The 21,655-nt window shown below is 28.5% G+C and overlaps 1 protein-coding gene across 4 annotated transcripts in view; it reads left to right on the plus strand.

The window, feature by feature from the left end:
* Positions 1-5,590: 5,590 nt before the first annotated feature.
* LOC106791594 (hepatocyte nuclear factor 4-gamma) overlaps positions 5,591-21,655 on the plus strand; it is a 29,149-nt gene continuing 13,084 nt past the window's right edge. Inside the window, exons 1-2 of one of the 4 annotated variants that reach the window (XM_014757319.1) lie at positions 5,591-5,803; positions 11,903-12,016. In XM_014757319.1, the coding sequence (XP_014612805.1) occupies positions 5,704-5,803; positions 11,903-12,016 (214 nt within the window). In that variant the 5' untranslated portion in view covers positions 5,591-5,703. The remainder of the gene's footprint in view (positions 5,804-11,902; positions 12,017-21,655) is intronic. The other 3 variants (XM_014757322.1, XM_014757320.1, XM_014757323.1) reach the window with 3 other exon arrangements.

Below are 21,655 nucleotides of genomic sequence, written 5' to 3' on the forward strand. Positions count from 1 at the left end.
ACTTACTGTTTTTGAGCAAAATCCAAAAAACCTAAAATTTCGACCTTTGACCTTGAATAACTTTTAACGCACACATAGAGTCGATGGGGACTTTTCAGACTTTATTTGTAATGGTAAGCTACAGCTCTCCACCAAAATTTAGCTTTCCGGCAATTTTTGTAACTTCAAATGTCTAAATTGACCGGACTATTATTCGTTGGTGATAGATCATCGAAGTTAGTTACCGTAAAACGTAGTCGATATCTTTGATAGCAAAAAAAGATAGAGAAAGAGGGGGATGGTTGGGGGAAGGGGGGAGGAGAGGGTAAAAAAAAATTAAAACCCGGAAACTAATTTCCAATAAATAAGATAAACTGCAGTCGCGCGCGCGCGCGTCCTTGAAAAGAAAGATTTTTTTTCTTGTTTCTGTTTTTATTTTAATAAATCGAATACACGTTTCTGCTGCATGACAAAACGAAGGTTGCATCCTGTATGAGATGTACGATAAGCTATAATGAACTCATAAGAATAATCCCAACGGAGGTCAATTGATAACCCTTGTAAGAAGAAACACTCGGACATGTTGGATATGCGGACGTTCACCACCATTGAATCTTCTTTAATGCATCCGACAAACAGAGACTACGGATTACACCTTTTCGCAAATATTTTCCAAAATTTATTGTGCGATTATCTTATTGCCAGAAATAGAAAGAAAAAAGAAACCGAAAAAAAAGAAGAAAAAAATTAATTACTAATAACAATAACGATATCTGGTGGTTTTGAAAAATGTTACAATCAGTGGTACGAATAATTGCAGTATACCGGATACGGGGAAAAAAAAAAGAAAAATGAAAAAGAACGCAAACGGTCATTATCTTTTGATTTATTATTAATGATACTATATTATTTTCTTTATTTGTATTATATATGTATATTTATATGTATATATTCTTTATATTCTTTAATTGTAGACCGAAAAACGATTTCTATTATATTCTAATCGATTTGATTTGATTTTTTAATATCTTCTTCTTTTTCTTCTTCATCTTCTTATTTTAATAATATAAATATAAATACGATAGAGTATGCATATACTTTTTGGATAGTTCGTATGCACTAAGAAGAATTGTATATCCAAGAACGTTATTATCTATGTTATTTAAAAACGATAAATCTAATATAACAACCTTGCTTACCGATATCTCGTCTTAATAAAAAAGATAAAGAACATTTTTCCGATAAAAAGATACAGGCATCGATATTTCCGAACGAAGAATATAATTAAGTATAGTAAGTTAGATCTTGCTTTTAAATAAAAAAAATGCGTGCGAGTTACGATTATGGTGTTAAGTATACCTTCTTTTTTTTTCTTCTTCTTCTTCTTCTTTTTTCGGTTGGTCAAAACTAATAGATAAGGTGAAGGGTGAAGTAAGAAGACTAAAAAAAAAAATAGGAAAGAGAGAGACAGAGAGAGACAGAGAGAGAGAACATTTTGATAAGAGATTATTATCGATGATTAGTCGATACATATTATCTTCGATTAGAAATGTTTCCTTCTGATTTAACAAAGTGTGCAACAAGAAATAAAAAGCATTCTTCTTATCGTTGCGACTAACATCAATTGCATTTTCTATGTAAACCATTTTATAAAACGAGAAACAAATAGTATTTTCAATTACTGCGATCGTTATCTCTTTCCTTCTCTCTTTTTTTTTTTTATTATTTTTCGGTACATTAATTTGCTTATTTGGTTTTTATCAATTGGCAATTAGTATCTGAGGAGAAGGAGGAGGAGGAGGAGGAGAAGAAAAAAATAAATACGATAGGAGAAATCGTTTTTAAAAATACAATTTTTTAATATCGAGTCTATTTTAAAATCAACCGAAATGCAATTTATTTGCAACAAATTAACAAATGCAATAGGGAAGAAGTAATAAGTAAAGCAAAAAGAAAAAAAAGAAGAAATTAAACAACGGAGGGGAAGATTACATAAAAAAAAAAGAAAGGAAATAACGAGGGAAAAAAAGAAATTGTCATAACGATACTATAAACGTTAACATTGTTTATGAAACGCAATATGTATGTCGAATAAAACGAATAAAAATCCAGAGAAGGAAAAGTACGGACTACTCGGGTGAAAAAAAAAAATATAAAAAGAAAAATAATAATGGGGAACTTCTCTTTACTACAAATCATATTTTCTTCTTTCATCTTTTTATTCTTATTATATATATACAGTTGTCCTCGTTCTGAGTCGTTTGTTCATCAACTTTATCGCTCGTTGTTAATTGCTTATTAATCGTTCTGCAAATTCGTATTTGCGAATGTGTAATAATACACTCTTGTCACGCATGCTGGTATTCTTTGTTTTTCTTTTTTCTGTAATAATAAATAGTTAAACAATGTGTAACGATAAAATGTAAAAATGGTTTATAGGATTTTGTATATGCGAAAAGAATTGTAGAGAGAAAAATTGTTTAATTAAAATATCTGACAATATGTTAATTCCTACGAGAAATTTCTTTTGGTACTATTTTTATACGAAAAAATAATGCGATTTAATGGGAAACGTCAATCAAAGTTTATACAAGGTGGCATGATATTTCTCAGGAATCAAACGAATGACAAAAAAAAACATAAATGACGCGTTATAGAAAGAAATTGGATAAGATTTTCAATGAAACGTGAGAAATCGCGTTTAATTAAACGATTATGTTTCCTTCTGCTAATTCGTTTGTGCTTATGCTTAAGTAACGCACGATCGTTGCAAATATATATATGTTAACTTCGTTGTAAAAAAAAAAAAAAAAAAAAAAAAAAAAAAAAAAAAAAAAGAAATATAATAAAATTCATCGAATTGATTGATTCTTTTTTATGTTCTTTTCTTTTCTTACTTTTCCTTTTAACTCTACTTTTATTATTAAGCAGATAAAACAGCAACAACAACAACAAAAAAAAAACAGGTATTTGAATAGAGAACAGTTTACGAGCACGCGCGTTACCGCAAGACACGTTTTTTACATTAAATAATAACGGTATTTGATAGGTAAAACAGAAAAAAGAAAAAAAAAAAAAGGAAAAAACTAGACGACTCTTCGCATGAACGTATCGTTCAAGAAAATATAGACGACGTCCTCCGCCAACTTTGATTGGTCGTTCGAAGAGGTCACGATGTCGTTACAATGCAACTTGATTATCGTAAGTGTTTGCTTGTATTTTCTTTTTTTTTTTTTTTCTTTCATACGCATATCATACATTTCTATCGTATTTTTATCATTCGCGCAACCTTGCTCTGGATAATAATTGCGTTTGGATACACACCATCCCTTTTATTTTAATTTTTTTGTTTATAAAGGTTTTTCCAACAGAATTTTTCCTTATTTTACCTTCGTTCACTTTTATTTGATCTATCTCAAATACAAAAAAAGCTTATCAGTTTCAAATAATTTATGCGTGAACACGTTCAACACGTCAACCATCTGAAGCTTATCTAAAAATCTATTTTCCCACGGGAAATTCCTATGACTCATTCTCAACCGAATGCATCGATCTCTACGTAAGACTGTTATAATTTTTAACTTACACACACACACACATTTAATTTTATAAATTATTCGAATAATTTTGATCCCCTATTTCCTATACTACCTGGTTTTACTTTTTATATTTTTACTTGAATACTTCCTTGCAAGTATAGTTAATTGTATTATAAGATAATCTCGATAGGATTTAACCTTGATACGATTAAGGAGAATTCTTTTACCGGGCCACCATAAAGACTATGATGATTAATACTTCGTAAATGGTGCTAAGTCACGCGCGTGGAACAATTTTAATGAGAAAATCAAGTCTTTTTCGATTCATGTCTTTTCTTTTTTTTTTATCTTCTATTACAATTATAAGAAATACTTCATTAAGTTTATTAACAAAAATTATTAATCCTCCGTCGAGAAGAATATTATTTATTAATTTATTTTCTCTGTTAGATATAAAATACTTCACAATCTAAAATAAAAATAATTTATCTAACGTGGCACGTGATACAAAATAAATACTACTAATTTATTTAAACAATGATTATCGTCCGATACATTATGTGTGCGCGTAGAACAAAGAACTTAACGAATTTTGAGAATAAATCTATTTCAAAAATATAATATATTCATATTATATAAAAATAATCGAATATTTTTGTATAAATCGGCAGGAATTTTTCCCCAACACACATTTCAATAATTAATACATGTTATAGAAAAAAAAAACACATGTAATTATTAAATAAATTAAAATACAAATTATATAAGAACAATATCAACGCGGTTCAATGTCCAATTTAATATTTAATGAAAATAAAATTTTAATTTCGTGATAAATAAAAGAAAATCTATTGCTTATGTGTTCCTGAATAAAATCATTTCAAATGTAAATTTTATTTTCGAATTTTATCTATTCCTATTGTAAAGTTATTTCATTTCATTCTTGAAAAAGTAAACAGTACTACTTTTTCTTTAGAAAAAAATCATCAATCACACGAAAAACAGATTTTCGATGAAACGAAAATAGATGACTTGACAAACAACATCAAACTTTCTTAATTTATTCTAAACGAAAAGCTACTGTCATGACAATATTATTCCTACCCCCGATATTATTTAGTCGATTGTTTGTATAATTATTCAACATCCCCACCACTAAATTTCGGTCATGCGTATAACCAGATTAGGATATTTCGACGAATAGAAACAATTCTTTATAAAAGAATCCTCCCTATCTCGTAACACATAAATAGGAGTATACCTAGTATCCGAATGATCATTCTTTCAAGTGATCGTGGTTACGTGCACATCTCTATATTTCGAATTCGGTTCTTAAACGATAATATTTCTTATAATTTTTCACAAAAATCTCTCTAACACAGTTTCATAAATATTTTTTCCTCTCCAATATTAATCGTCGTTATAATAGTGCTTGAAAATGGTTCGAGCATGACAAGTTTTTAACGTTAAATCAATACTTTTATATTGTTTAATCGTTCACGTTAGTTCACTTGATTACAGTGTTCCACGATACGTGGAGTAAGTATACACACAGAAAAATTTGAAAATATAATATAATATAAATAAAAGTAAATGAAAAAACAAGGATATTGCACATGCACGACCGAATAATAGAGATATAGTGTTGTAACTTACCATACGTGAATATAATATAGTGTAAATTAGATACAACCCTGTAAACACATACACACATACATACACGATATGATGTAAGTTTTATACATATATATCTATATATATATATATATGTGAACGTGTATATCTAGTTGGAAAGGAACAAATCAGATTACTCGGGGACTACTCACTTGGTTTCCCTCACTACTCACATACTCGAAGATCAATCAGAACCGAAACTCTAGATCACGCTTAGCTTTAGTCCGTCCATTGAATCCGACGAGAGTGCTCGTCTTGTCGTCTCGGCGTCATTGTATCATCGCGTTCTTGTCAATCGAACACAAAATCAGTGTTTTCGAGAGAATATACATTTTCAAAAATATTTTTCGACAAGTTTTTCTCATCCAAGAAAAATCATCTTATTTAATCGTTCGACACGTGCTAATCGTTGTGTTTTTGTTTTTATTTTAATGGTTGTTTATCAAAAACTAAAAAAGATTCATGTTACGTGTACACGTTATTTTTATTATTATTAGTTTCCTAAGGCCTAATGCTTGACAGTACATCTAACGCTTTTTACTTCGATGGAGAACAGTTGACACCATCAGTACAAGAAATGAGACTAGAGGACAATGTATTATCTTTTTTTGGTAAGTATAAAATAATATTCACACACACACACAATATTTTGTTTTTTAATATTTTATATTTAATTTTAATAATAGAATATCGGTACGTTTGTCTAAAGGATAAATTTTTCATTTCTATATGCGTGCAAATTTAATCTTATTTGATCATTTGGATATAAATAAAGATTGCAAGATATTTTATTCGTAATTGATGTTTTTTTCTTTTTTTTTTTTTTTTTTTTTGAAATCTGACAAAAATATTATTCATGTTATTTTCCTGATTTGACGTCAATTGAACTCAATAAAATGATAAATAAAATGACGAATAAACGTTCTCAATTTGTTTATAATTATGAAATAAAAATAGTTGAAATTCTTTTTAATTGTTCTAATTGACAAATGTACCAATAACATTATCAATGTTTAAGATTAAGTAATATTCGATTAAAAACAAGTTCATACGATGTTTTATAATATTTCACGTAATTCAACGAGATGAGGAGATATATCCCCCATATCCCCTCAAAAAATAAAATCAATCAAATTTTTCAATTTATTCATTTATATTCAAAGCCTTAAAAGAGACTCTTGTGACGCGAACATTACTTAATCTTAAAATAAGAAATAAATTGCACGAACAAACGCGCGTTCCATCATTCGAATTTATAAATTTAAAAAAACGCTAATTTGTAATGAAAAATTTGGAGACGATCGAGAAAAAAGAAATCCAATAAGATTGACGCGAAATAAAAGAAAAAAACAAAAAACAAATGATACTATTAATTATAATAAATTGTATTAATAAATTATTATATAAAATAATCTGAGAAATTATTCAAAAGATCGAATACAAATTTGTGAAGTTTTCTTCTTCTTCTTCTTCTCTATAGATGATAAATTTTGAATGATAGATATCGTTGATAAAACACATTAACCATACGGATATAATTCAAACTAATTTTTGTCTAATCACGAAAACAATTTATTAAAATGATTAATCTTACGAATTGAGAGAGAAAGAGAGAGAGAGAATATATCTCGTGTCAGGAAGTAAAGATCTTGTTTTTTTTATTCTACTTCTTCTTCTTCTTCTTCTCCTTCTCCTTCTTTTTTGATTTTTTTTTTCTTAAGAGAAAGTAAATAACACTCGCGCGTGATAATACACATCGAAAGCTTCAAATAAATTTTCTCCTCTCGGTTGAATAGATTTTCATCGTTAAATAGAAATTCTACGATTGATTTAGAACGGAAAATTACACTTTAGATGGTGACAAAATAAAAAAAAAAACTCACTCACATTTACACACACACACGTTTTAACGATCATTTCGTCGTCGCATAGATTTTTATTGTTAACACTTATTTATTAGGGGGAGGAAGAGGGAGGGGGGACAGAAACAAAGCTAAAAAAGACAAAAAAAGAAGTATTGCCGTTGCATTGGAGATTACGTAAAATAAAAGAAAATACCGACTGTGATTCGTCCGCGTTGTTAATCATCCCAAGCAATATTATGCCAAGCAGACACTTTTTTTTTACTTTCATATTTATTTTTAAATGAGAGAAAATAATAGATAAATCATAGTTAAGCGAGAGATGGGAAAAATACACGAGTTCGAATTTTATCGATGACAATGTTTTTACAATATATGTATTCGTTTTATTCTTCGCGATCTTTCGAGAAAATATTCATATAAATATTTTTAAAAATGTTACTAATGTTAAAGAGAAAGAAAAAGAGAGAGAGGGAGAGAAAAAGAATTCGTAAAAATTGTTAGACATTTCAAATGTGAATTCCAAGGCATTATTTACTTTCAAACTAACATACAAGGTGACATAACTATACAAATTAATTATGGACCTTGCGTATTCGCGCTTATGATCCATACGTAAAGAAGAATATTATTATTTTACGATAGACGTAACTCTTTCTTTAAATGACGTAGCATATTTCTACATATATTTATGCGCGTTAAGATTATAATTATAAAAGAAATCGTACAACACGTTTTTCTATAGGATCTACGACGTTATGACTATGGTCAAACTATTAAAAGAAAAAGTGAAATAAAGAGATATATTAAGAGTAAAAACAAAATATAATATTTAAATTAAAAGAAAAAACAAAGTAAGAAAGATAAAGGGGTAGTACATAAGTATAGTATGAAAATATTCAATAAAATATAATATAATAAATGAACAATCTTTTTTTATATCAATCACTCTTTAAAATAACGTCCGTAAAATATTAATAAAATTCAATGATGCGAAAGAAAAAAGAAATAAATAATATAAAAGTGAAGTAAAAAAAAATATATATATATATAATATAACAATAAGTATATAAAATAAACTTAAAGAAAAAAACATAGTTTAATAAAAAAGACCTTTTCTTCTTCATCAATCTCTCTCTCTTTCTCTTTCTCTTGAAAATATGATATCATGAAAAACATAATGAATTTCTGTGACGTATAAATTGATAATGAAAGAGAGAGAATGATTTACGGAAATATAAGAAGCTACGAAAGAGAAATACACCCCTTTACAATCCGCTAAATGAAACTGCAATGATTCATTTATGGGTGTCTCATTGTCTGTCAGCAGGAACAAGAACACACTCGTGGTTTGGTATTTATCGTACTAAAACTGACTCATTTTATATACTCGATCGCTTTGTTATGCACCATTTTCTCTGTTTATCTATCTTTTTCTTTCTCTTTCTCTCGTTCTCTCTTAGATTTGTTCTTTCTCCTTTTCGTTCTTTTTTTTTTTTTTCATATTCCTTTTATAGAAACAAAATGTGAAATTAATTGCTGTTCTTTGTCACTAAACTAAGACAAGTTTATTGGAATATCGATTCTGATTCGTTCGTTATTTTATATATATATTTATATGTTTGCGTGTATGTGTACACGTGTATTTAAAAAGATTTTGCTTCGATGAAATCGCGAGAAAAAAGATTGGAAATGTTTTATTTTTCCAATTGATTACACGATTTTTATTAAATTCCTATCTTCATTAGACGATACCATTTGACACATTTCTCTCTCTTTCTCTCTCTCTCTCTCTCTCTCTCGTTTTGTTTAATAATAATTATTTATCGTTGAATTATATATTTTACATTTGTGTACTCCTCCTACGTGTCTATTTTTTTTCTTTTTTTTTAACGAGATACAAATTTGCATTCGTTATAAGCACAAATTAATTTGATATATATTTTTCATTCGATTTGTTTATTTATTTCAATTAATTTCATATTAGTTATTTGCTTTTATAGACGACGTGTGTTATGAAAATTGATTTGTAGTTAATTAAATTGTATTATTACGGCGAACACATACGTTTCCTTTAACGATTCGCGATGATAATAACGAACGTTAATCGATCTATCTTGATATGAGATAAATTAGTTTATTAAAACGTTAATCTCGGGTGTGTTCGATTAAAACGATCGAGAATTTCTTATCTATTATATACCTGTGTGACGTATATGTGTTATAGAAAATCAATTAATTGTTTCCAACTGCGATAACACCAAATAAGTTAAGTTTCTTCATACGATATTTCAAGTCATCCTTAATAAATGTAACAACCGATGATGATTACGTTTGCACGAATCTTTAAAAATTATTTCAACGTAATAACTGACGTGCAAAGATTAATATATATATATATATATTTTTATATTATATAAAATAAATGTTAAATGGAAGGAAATGTTGTAATATCGATGACCTTAAACTAAAGTTTTCCTCTCTCTATCTTTCTCTTTTTCTCTTCTATGTCATATTTAGTTAATATTTAATAAAAAATTCAATCGCACGTGCGATACTTTGAAGTATCAGGCCGATAATAAGAAAACTAATCGATAAAAAAAAGTGCAGTTACAATTTTTAAACTTTCTTATCTGTTTTTAACATTATTTTTCTGTTATTTAAGTCTACTGTTTATTCTTTTATTTTTTATTTTATTCCGATAAGTAGTAAGCGAATTCTCTATCTTTCTATTTCTACTTTTGTCCGATATTTTTTAAATTCTATTCTATCTTATCTATTGTATTATTATTATATTATGTTACTTTTTTTTTTTTTTATAAAATTTATGCATATATACAAATAATTCGAATCATTTTAGAATATCAAGATAATAATAATAAGGAAACAAATAGATAATAATTGCAGTTGTATGACGTTCATTCTAATCCTTTCATACGCCTAACGAGTTATTTTTTATTCTTTTTTTTTTGTGTGTGTTTGAAAAATATATGATAATTATTTTAATTCTTTCATTTATCCGGTTGTTTTGTTTATTGATATCCGACAATTAAGAAACGAATGATACCGATTTAGAAACGCGCACAATACGTAGAGATTAATTTGTTATTATTTAATATTTAAACGAGTAGATTTTTTTAACTTGCATATATTCGTTAGTATCCAAATAAAAAAATTAGATAGTCCTGAATTATTTTAATCCGAACGTTTTCCAATTAAATTTGATTTTTATACTTTTATATAAATACAATAATATATATATATATATAAATGATAGCAATAAAAAATAATACGAGTATAGCTTGGTTTGTCGCACGTGTTTTTTATCGACAGATATTTAATGCTAAATAAACCGAATATATTTGACTACTTAAGTAGTATGTTAAAAAAAAAAAAAAACAAAACAAGAAATTTTAATGAACTTATTTTACATAGATCGATTCGTAACATCAAAGAAATAACATAAATAATTAACGTTGACGTAAAAACGTGGACATAAAAAAGAAAAAAAAGCTACGACAGAACTATACTCTTGTGTCGTTCTTTTAAAACGACAAACAAAATGCAACAATTGCATAAACTTTATAATTACTCGAAAAATTTTAAACAAAAATATCAATCAATGAATCATCTCAAAATTCATAGTATTCAAATAATAATAATAATAATAATAATACTAAATGAGTGAGGGATTGCATCGACCGTAAAAAAAAAAAAGGTACAAAAAATTCGTGTCTAATTTGGACAAACGATTTAAAACCAATAAAATAATAGGCTTACTTAACTATCGGATAAATAATTAAACGAACTAACATTTTCGTGGTTTCATTCCTAGTATTTAAAATAATAATGATAATAATAAATAGTTAATTAGTAAAAAGAATTGCATTGACACTATAAAACCGTAGAAACTTTTAAACGAAGAACGAATGGGGACGGTAATGCACGGGGTTCGGGGGGGGGGGTAAAAATGGTAGGGTGGGGTAGGAGGTAGGAAGAGATAAGGGGGCAAGGGTTCCCCACTCCTTCACGATGGAACACCACGGACGCAAAACGTGTCTACGTTTACAGCTGTTTGCCAGTCGTCACCGGACCGCCGTGAGGTCTGGCAAAGGTCATTAACGTTATCTCTTTTTTTTTCTTTTTCATCATATTTTTTTTTTTTTGTTATAATCATTGTCGTCGTCGTTGTCGTCGTCGTCATTGTATTTATCGGCAATAATTATTGTTGTCGTTAATAGTAGTAGTAGTAATTGTCATCGTGGTCGTAGTTTAGAATCAATCCTCTATATATATATATATCGCGTGAAATTAATAAAAATAAAATAAAATCAAATAAATGATCGAGAGAGAGAAAATAAATAAATTAATCCAAATGTCCAAGAGAGAAGTAAACTTTCGATGCGTGCAAATCGAGTGGACTATCGTTCCGCGTCTAAACGAGGGACAGTTATTTTCGTGATCTTTGCGGGTGTAGGGACGAAAGAAACAGAGAAGAAGAGAAAGAAGAAGAAAAGGAGGAAGAAGAAGAAGAAGAAGAAGAGTGTGAGACAGTAAATCGACTGTGTGAGAGAGAATATATGTGTGCTTAGTGGCTTTTGCCCAGCACCTGTGACATACCACTACCGTCGTCTTATATTTCTTCTTCTATCATATTTTATATAAAAAAAAAACAATTAAAATTATTCACGAATTTATCGTAACAAACAACAAACCAAAAAGAAAAGTCTAGTGAAACATAAAAAAAAAAAAAAAAACAAATTAAAGAAATAAACATTCATATATATATATAAACTTGTGTAAATTGTTTTAAGTAAAAACAACAACAAAATATTTATTGATCGATAGATAATCAAGAATTGGAAGAAAAATTGTCACTTAACGAACAACCGGCACCACCAACAGTTGACCATTTCAATAATCGAATCTCAGGGATTGGTACGTTCACGATGGGCCTATCAGGTAAGTTTGTTAAATTTGTATTATTTTATTTGTTGCATGATCAAAAATATTATACAAATAAATGTGCATAAAATTTGGCATCTATCTTCTTCTACATTTACGTGTTTATATTTAACACAAATTTCTTTCTATTATTAAGAAATCTAATGAAAATTATTAAGTGATGTGCTAATATATTTGTAAAATAAATATGTACAAAAAGTATGAGTTAAAAAATTTCACATGTTCGTTCAACTTCTTCGATCAAAGAGAAACGTTAAACGCAAAACGTCGGGAGTCGTATTATCAATCGTTATGAGTTTATCTCGCTCTAGTCACTCTTCTCTCCTCCCTTTTTATCGTCGTCCACCTCCTCCTCCTCCTCCTCCACCTCTTCTTCAACAACCACCACCATCATCACCACTACCACCACTTCTTCTTCTTCCGTCGTTGTCGTTGACGATATCATCGGAACAGTGACTAGAACGCAACGAGACCGATCTTCTTCTCCTGGCAACGTTTGTATATGCACTAACGATATTACGATTTTTATTACTGTCATGTCAAGTGATTTCCTTATCATTTTCTCATCTACTGTTTATTACTGTATATTTCTTTATTTTTTTTATTCTCTCTTTTCCTTACCTCGCTTTATTATTTTCAACCAAATATCAGAGACACAGAGAGAGAGAGAGAGAGAGAGAGAGAGAGAGAAAAAGTAGATATTTTTTTAATAAAATTAAATAATAAAATAAGTTACAAATTAAATAAAAATTTTGTCGTTCTATACACACACACACACATACACGGATATAGATAAATAATAATAACTTAAACGAAATAATTATTTCGATTATTTTCATTCGTTTTCTTTGTCGCGTTATATTATTGCACTCATCGTTGTTGTTGTTGTTGTTGTTGTTGTTGATGTAAGAAGAATAAGAATACGTATTGCACGTATTAAAGTCTGGCGCCGAGGAAAGCTAATGCAGTTCGCGACACGCGTGTGCGTGCACGTGATTGGTTCTCTCCCAGTAGCGTAACCATATCTTGGATTGGTCTTTTCAATCATCAATGACATACCACCTTTCACGTAATTACATATATATATATATATACTTTTGTGTATTGAAATTAAATTTTGGAAATAAAGTCTATGTAAAAGAACGAACAGAGGATGGGAAGGGGTGGAGTCAGAGTTGGGGTTGAAGAGGATGTATGTGTGTATAGATGTGTGTGTGTGTGTGTGTGTGGATTAGGACAGTCTAGAAATGAAACGTTTTCAAAGAGTATGAATAAATGAAATATGAAAAGAAGAGTTAGTTCATTGGGTTATAATATTTGAATAAAAAAGTTATATTAATAGTACTTGATTATTAATATATAATGGAATTGATGAGGAGTTAGGGGTACGTACGATGCATTCTCCGGAACTGTTGCGACCTTTGTTGACACGTGGTACCGAGCGCATTGCACCGGTCAATAACTCTTTTCTCTCTTTCTTTCTTTCTTTCTTTAACTTCGAATTATTCGAAACTTTGTCTTATATTGTGTATGTTTTAGATCGCGGAATCTTATGTACCATATATATATATATATATATATATATGCATTCTTATACACTGATGAGCTCATATGCATGTATTGTAATACACATACGAAGTAGAATTAATTTATCAATGCACGTATATGAATACAATTCTATGTATATGTAGAATGTTCTTTAAAGCAATGCAATAAATAAAACACGCAGAAAAAAAAAATTACAGAAGAAATCTTTTTCCTGTCTCTCGACCCAAGTATTATATAATTCAATATATATAAAAAAAAAAAAAAAAAAAAAAAAAAATAATAAATGGATTATAATGAACTATAGTTTGTATTAATTTGTATTATAATATATACTATAAATAATTATTAAAATGATTATATATTAATGAAATTCTAATAGTACTATAGATATGTACTCATGCACTTTGACATAATATACTATATACATATATACATGATGTTCGTTAAAATGTTTAATCTTGTTCGACTGGGTACTCGTATCATTAATACAACTCGTTGCAACGACTCGTAAAATGAAAGTCACCGAGAGTTAGGTTCGGGGGGACTACTCAAAACAGGATTCTTGACTGTCCAAGCCGTATTGGGTGAACCGTTCGATCACCATGCTTGGAAATTTCCAATACAGACGGTGAACCAAGCAAACCACCAGCAATGATCCGTTACGGTCATTTAACGAGTTCGTAAATAAGATACAAAAGAATGTCTTATTGCATTTTCAGAAGATTATATTAACTATCGTATATTAATCCAGATTTTTTTTAACTTGATTTCAAATATTATCGTGTACTCATTATCCCTGTGATCAATCAATCAATCAATCAATTAATATATAAGATTCAAAATATTCATAAATAATAATCAATCTAATAAACATTATCTTGTTTATTTCTAAACAATAAAATATAATCAAATTGAAAAATCTCTTAAATAATTGAATTGGTTTGTCTATCACGTAAGAAAACGAACTAGTAACACACGACGACCTCTTTTATATAGTTAGTTTCCTGAAAATAATCAAATCGGGGAAAAGAGAGGACTCTCGTAACGTTGTCACGTAATCTTTAATGTGAAGAGAAAAGACCTCGGGGATATACAAATACACGCATACGTAGTAATAATACTTGCATACTTAATACATAATAATACCGTTTGTATCGTGATAAAATATTTGACTCTGTTCGTTGGTTCCTCGTACGAGATGAGATGAGACGATCGAGGAGGATGAGGTTAAGATGAAAAATAATTTCGCATTAATGTCTAACTCGTTCTTCTTCTTCTTATTTTTCTTCTTCGTTTCTTAAAAGAATGAAATAAAAAAAAAAAATATATATATATATATATATAAAACGACGGAAAAGGGAATTCCTCGTAAGTAGAAAAAGACGCGCATTTTCAGATCGATGTAATTGACGCTACGAGCGGTAATACACACGTCGTCTTCCTGACAAAACTATTTGATTATGCTAATCCTGTGCTAACAGCCTAGACAAACATAGTAACCTCCGCATACGACGTGTCTAGAAGAGAGAACTTACGTGGTTTTTAAAAAGAAAAAAGAAAAAGAAAAAAAAGAATTAAAAGGAAGAAGAAGAAGAAGAAAAAAAAAGCTTCAATGTCGTCGGCATAGAATTTTAAAAGGCTTGAGAGAAGAAAGATATAGAAACACAGACGTTATACACACATACACACATATGACACTCGTATAAATAATTAATAAATCGCATCGGAGATTGGTACAGCAACGACACGTTCGATTCTCCCTTTCTGACGTTCACGTATATAGGGTGCCTCGATTTAAATGATCATACATCTTTGCGATCCCATTGATTTTATAAATAAATATTTCAAATAACGCTTATGTGTGTGTTATACTTTTCAAGATAAAATTTAACGTGTTTATCGTAATGATTTTACAGAAAGAACTGTTGAATACACTTGAATATATAAAAATGAATAAGTATGATTATTGATTAATATTTCATTGAGTTTTTGCAATCTGATGTTTAACTTCGAATAACGTTTGATATATAATTATTAGACTTAATTCATTGTTATTTATTAATGATATTATTTAAATTAGAACACCCTTTATATATACACGCACACACATACACATATTTATCGGTTTATTTGACTACCGATTGTAAAGAAAAGCCATTACGTAACCTGGTAGAATTGTATATAACAGTGGCACGCACGCGACGATTCTAAAGTTAATTCCTCGTGTGTGCATATATGTATGTGTGTGTGTGTGTGTGTGTGCATTAGTGTATTAGTGTCGCAATCGCTATGGCATTAGCTTCGTCGAGATCAATTGGTCACCTGAACGAGCTAACTTACCTTCCTATCTTTCGCTCCTTTCGTAATAAAAAAAAAAAAAAGAAAGAAAAAGACTAATGTTCGTTTTATTTCATTTTAAAAATTTTCGAAAACAGGATATTACAATTAAATTAACAAACAATTCGTAAAGTGTTTGTCAATTCGTTATCTTGATCTATTTATCTATCACTAGTTTCTTTCATTTTGATTTATCTATTTAGAGAAGAACTAGTATGTTTTTTTATTTATTATTAATAATAGTCAAAATATATATCGAATTTTTGTCTTGCGTTGTCTGAGAAAGGAAAAAATGGGAAAAAAATAAGAGAGAGAGAGAAAAAAAAAAAAGCAATTAAACAAAAAATTGTATGTAGGATGCGAATTACTGCGGTTAACTGGTATGACGTGCGCGATAAGATCAAGAAAAAAAAAAATGATGACGAATAAATAAAATCGGTGGAACGCGATCAAATGAGAGAAATTAATATACCGGACGCATGACATACGAGAGGACTAATGTTAAATTAATACTAAGTTTTCTCTAATCATTCTAAGTGTTCCGTACTCGTGAAAGATTAGAATACATAATGAAGTTCATTTCTTATATCGATTTATATATACAGTATTGCATCGTTTAATTGAAATTTGATGGGGAGGTAAGAGGAATGGTTGAAGGGTGGTAAAAATATATATATTTGAAGAAAAATTATAATTATTATTTAAAACTATTGAGATATGGGTGTGTATGTAAATAAATTAAAGTTTGGTTTCGCGTAATTTGCATTTGAACGTATCTAACGTATCGAAACAGTTCTTCTTCTGTTTGGCAAGTGTCGTCGAGTATTGCAAAAATAAAATATCGTCGAGAAACTTAAAGCGTAGAATTTTGGTTCACGTTCGTATTCAAAATAACCGAATATTTTAACGAAAGATCGTAAAATATTTATCCTTTTCTATTTTTCTTTTCCCTCACTATTTTTTTTTTTCCTATTAATATCATAAAATGTCAATTGGAAATACGCATCTCAGTTATTCGACGTCATGTTTACGAAATTATGATGGAAAAATAGATTGCTAATTAAAAAAAAAATCTGGCGTAATATTAATTTTTATACGTATGTATATTAATATATATTCCAAACGTAATAATTTAAAAAAAATAAAAACAAGAAAAGAAAAGAAATAGAAATCTTTCGAATAGAGAGAGAGTCGAACTCGTGCAGGTATTTAAAACACCTGTTGCTCGTGTATGCGCAGTAATGAGAAATCTAATAATCTTTGATAAATCGAATACTCGAGAAAGTTGACAGACGACAGATTACATTTTTTTAATGACTAAAATGCATGGTTCTTAAAAAAAACACACACACACAAAAATCCTATCTTTCGTGAAACGAGATTAAAAATTTGTTGTCAAGTCTCTTAATTATGATACTTTTGACGAAATATAATTTTTATAAATGATGAAAATGATAAAAATACAAATAATGTATTTCGTATATTATCGATTTAAAAAAAGAAATGTTGTATTAATTATACGTACGCGCGCGTATAAAGGATACGTAAATATGAGATGAATAAATTGACGATGACGCGGGTAAAAAACAAAATTTTGATAAATAATTAATGAAAAGTCGCATTAAAGCAATGAATTTTCCTCGTTTAATTCAACAATTCCGGATAAATCTAGAAAATAAAATCAGAACAAATGTAAATTTGATTACGTATCATCTAGATATATAACAATTGTTTTTCTATCTATATATATATGTGTGTGTGTGTATACGTCTGTTTGTGTACACGTATATATGCCTCTTACACGTTAAACAATCATTATTAATTTTCTATTGCAATCTATTCGCGTGAACTATTTATTTTTAGGTCATATTCAATACGTGTCCTGTTATCAAGAGAATTAAATTTTACGCGTTCACATGGATATACATTAATACATTCATATATATATATATCATTAGCTTAGATTTTTTTTATCGTTAGAGATTTATGTTTTCCAGTAGGCTACTACTTTTTTCTTTTTTTTTTTTTTTTTCTATTTTTTATATTCGTGCGCCAAATAAAAGCATTACTTCTCTTCGTTATCGTATTATCGTGAGACAATAAAAAGAAAACANGATTTATTCCTTTTTTTTTCTTTTTCGTTGAGAGAATTTTTCTTATCGCTTTAATTGGAAATGAACGACGAAACAGGAAAAGTGAATGACAAAAAGAGTATCTAATGAATAATGGTTTTTTTTTTCTCTTTTTTGCTTCGGTAAAAATATCTAATAAGGATGAATAATTAAATGATTCAATTAATCAAATTATATTGAAGATTAGATCAAATTTGTTTTAAATTTATTGTATTTGTCATTTATTAATACTGGATAACATAGTCAAATGACATCCTATTTTTCTCTTTCTCTCTCTCTCTCTTTTTCTTTTTCTTTTTATTCATTTGAATCCTAATCATGCTGACGCGTGATGACGAACAAAACCGCAGGCTTGTGACGTAATCGGTGTAGATTCATGAGGCGCCAACGGGTTCTTCGAAATGTCGCCTTTTCATTCCTATTGATTTCTAAAAGAATTTTCTTTAATTCCAATCGTTAATTCTTTTCTTTTCTGTTCTTTTCTGATGTTTTTCTTTTCTTTCTATTTTATTTTTCTCATTATTAAATACGCATATATACGCGTGTTGATGACGCGTAATATTTATGCAGGAATATTGTTGTTATTATTATATGTTATATCGTATACCAGTAGCTTGTCAAATTTGTTCAAAGATTATGATAATCGATTAATTTTTGTTTATTAAGCGTATTCATAATTTGTTTGCATTAATATTATGCTTCTTGCCATATTGTTGTCGGTGCAAAGTCCAAAATATGCAATGTTGTTTTCAAATCTGGCTTGTTTCTCGTAAATTTATCATTTAGCATTTTTTTTTATTGTCAAGGTCGTTCAAATTATTGCATATAAATAATGACAACTAGAGAGAGGATGATATTTATTTTTTTACTTTTCTCAATCATTCTCATTATCCTTTTCTTCTTCTTTCTATTTAAACAATTTTTTAAACTACGTTATTTGAAAAGAATCAATTTTGTTGAAAGGAAAACGTTCACCGGCTATATGTTCATTTCAAAAATGTTTAAGAATTTTCAATGATTCTTTTGTTCGCGAAACTAACGTTAAGTTTCTAATGAATAGTTTAAATGCGCAAATAAATAAATGTATTTTTAAAGCAACTTGATTTTAATGGAATCGTGAATAATATGACCGAGAGAAGAAAAAAAATGTATAATAATAGCAATAATAAATATTCATTACAAATACACACACACATATATATATACGTATTTTTTTTTACAAGCAACTTGTAGACAAATTTAAACTTTCAAATAAATCTTAAATTCCATGGAAACGCGTGGAAATTTTTCTACACATGGGGGAATAAAAAATAAAATAAAATGAAATAAGAAAAAAAGATAAAAGGAATAACGTAACGTCATCGTTCGTTTCACGTTAAATCGATCATCGTATAGAACGCGTATGTATCCTATACTGTTTGCATTAGCATCCTTGTATTAAAAGTAAAAGAAAAAGAAAAAAAAACAAGGAGAGAGAGAGAGAGAGAGAGATAAAGCTATATCTACTCTCTTTCCCTATAGTCGCGTTGTTGTTTTTTTTTTGGTTGCAACTAGCCACTTGAATGACACTTCCATATGGTAATTGCCAGGTTTAAATGCATACGTAATGATGCCATGACACCTGTGGTTTTTTTTTTTCTTCTTCTTTCCATTCCTTTTTATTTTCACCTCTGTAGCCTTATCCCAACGCGACTCATATATGCAAAAATCTGTTTTAATAAGACGATAATAAACGGCACCGATTGCACAAACATTGATTTCGAAAGATTTTCTATATTTTTTGCTCCATCGTTTTGTTTGTCTATAATATAATATGATTACAATACTCGAAATATGATTGAACACGTTACCTATGATGTGTCATTTAAAAATACACATACAATAAATATAAAATAAGAATCACACGTGTGTCAAAATTATATTGTCATCGACGAGAATTACATTTTTTTTTAATCGTGGAAATAATAATTACGAAATAAATTAAATAAAATTAGATTGTGTTGAATAAAATTAGATCTATGATTTCGATTAATGAATTCCTCTTTCGTATTATTTCTAATGAACGATCTCGCGAATGATTGAACCAACTCGTATCAAATCTTTGAGGAGACAGAGATTGCTTAGAAATGCGATACTGACCAGAGATTGATTTATCTATAATAACTGATGAACAAATTTAATGATAATTTTGATAATTCAATATATTTCGACTTATTTTGACATATACGTGCACCTGCGTTCGCGATAGATTCGATAACGATGTGACTAATGTTTTAAAAACATAAGTAAAATGTAAACACGATATCTAGAAGAAGAAGAAGAAAAAAAAGAAACAAAAAAGAATAATAATCGAATCGTAAATTTTGAAATCGAAGTAAAGTAAACAAAGAGAAAGGATAAAACACATTCTCACACATTTTTCATTTTTCTTCATATTTTGCAACAACGTGAGAGATATTATATATTAAGTAATCATATTAAAAAAAAAAAAAAAAAAAGTAGAAAAAAAAAAAAGAAGAAATAATAATTTGCAAAGAGGAAAATGGAACGAAATTGCATATCGATCGGATCTAGTAAGATTATTCAAGGTTCTAGAACATATTTTCCCCTCGATTTATACGTTTCTAATAATACTTAAACTATTTACAAGCGTTTAGAAATTATTTTCTATAACGGCATAGAGAGAAACGGATATCACATTCGTGCTTATCACGGTGAGATAACGTCAGAATTATTTCAAAACTAAAGGGTTTATTATACTTATTAGTACGATCGATCAATTGCATATCTTCTTTTCTTTTTTTGTTTTTTTTCTATTCGAATCTTGATATATACATTAGTAACGAAATTCTGTTTTTAGTTTTGCTTGGGAAACGATACGATTAAAAAGTAGGTCATTTAAATATTATTCCGATATGTTCGTGATCATTTCAATGGTTCATCCATATTCTGATTCTTTAATGTTCAACCTGAATCGAGACAGTAGGTATTATATATCCAAATCTTATTTATAATCATCGTCATTTTGAATCTTTTATGCACATATACACAAAAAGAAATTTATTGATATTTTTGTGACTTGTTTTTTTTTCCGATCATTATAAAAAGGAATTTAAATTAGCATATTATAATACATTGGAAGTGTTAACTTTTATCTCTTAAATAATAATTTTAATATATTAAATTGTGGCGTTGACATTATCATAAGTGTAAATGACTTATACAATAATATACTGTAATAATATATTTTTTCAATTATTCTATCACCTTTTAGAGTTTAAATGTGAAACAAAAAAAAAGAAAAGTAACACGAATAATGACTGAAAAGTATAAATTTTGGAATAATTAATGTTTCAATGTCACATCTAGTCGTTCGAGGGTTAATTATGTAAATTGTTTAGGAGCCTTGAGATAACCCACACACGATAATAATGTAACAAAACAATGATAAAAAATGAACAGACTACACCAATAACAAGAATCGATCTGTATCGTTAATAATGCACCACCTTACTGGTTTTATTTAATGTGACCATGAAAATAAATATATTATTTTTTTTTTTTGTATTTCTCTATACGCGCATATTTTTTTACGCACTTGGAATATTATAATGCGTTT

The sequence above is a fragment of the Polistes canadensis genome, unplaced genomic scaffold, assembly GCF_001313835.1.
Source record: "Polistes canadensis isolate GaletaPanama2010 unplaced genomic scaffold, ASM131383v1 scaffold_322, whole genome shotgun sequence".
Lineage (NCBI taxonomy): Eukaryota > Metazoa > Arthropoda > Insecta > Hymenoptera > Vespidae > Polistes > Polistes canadensis.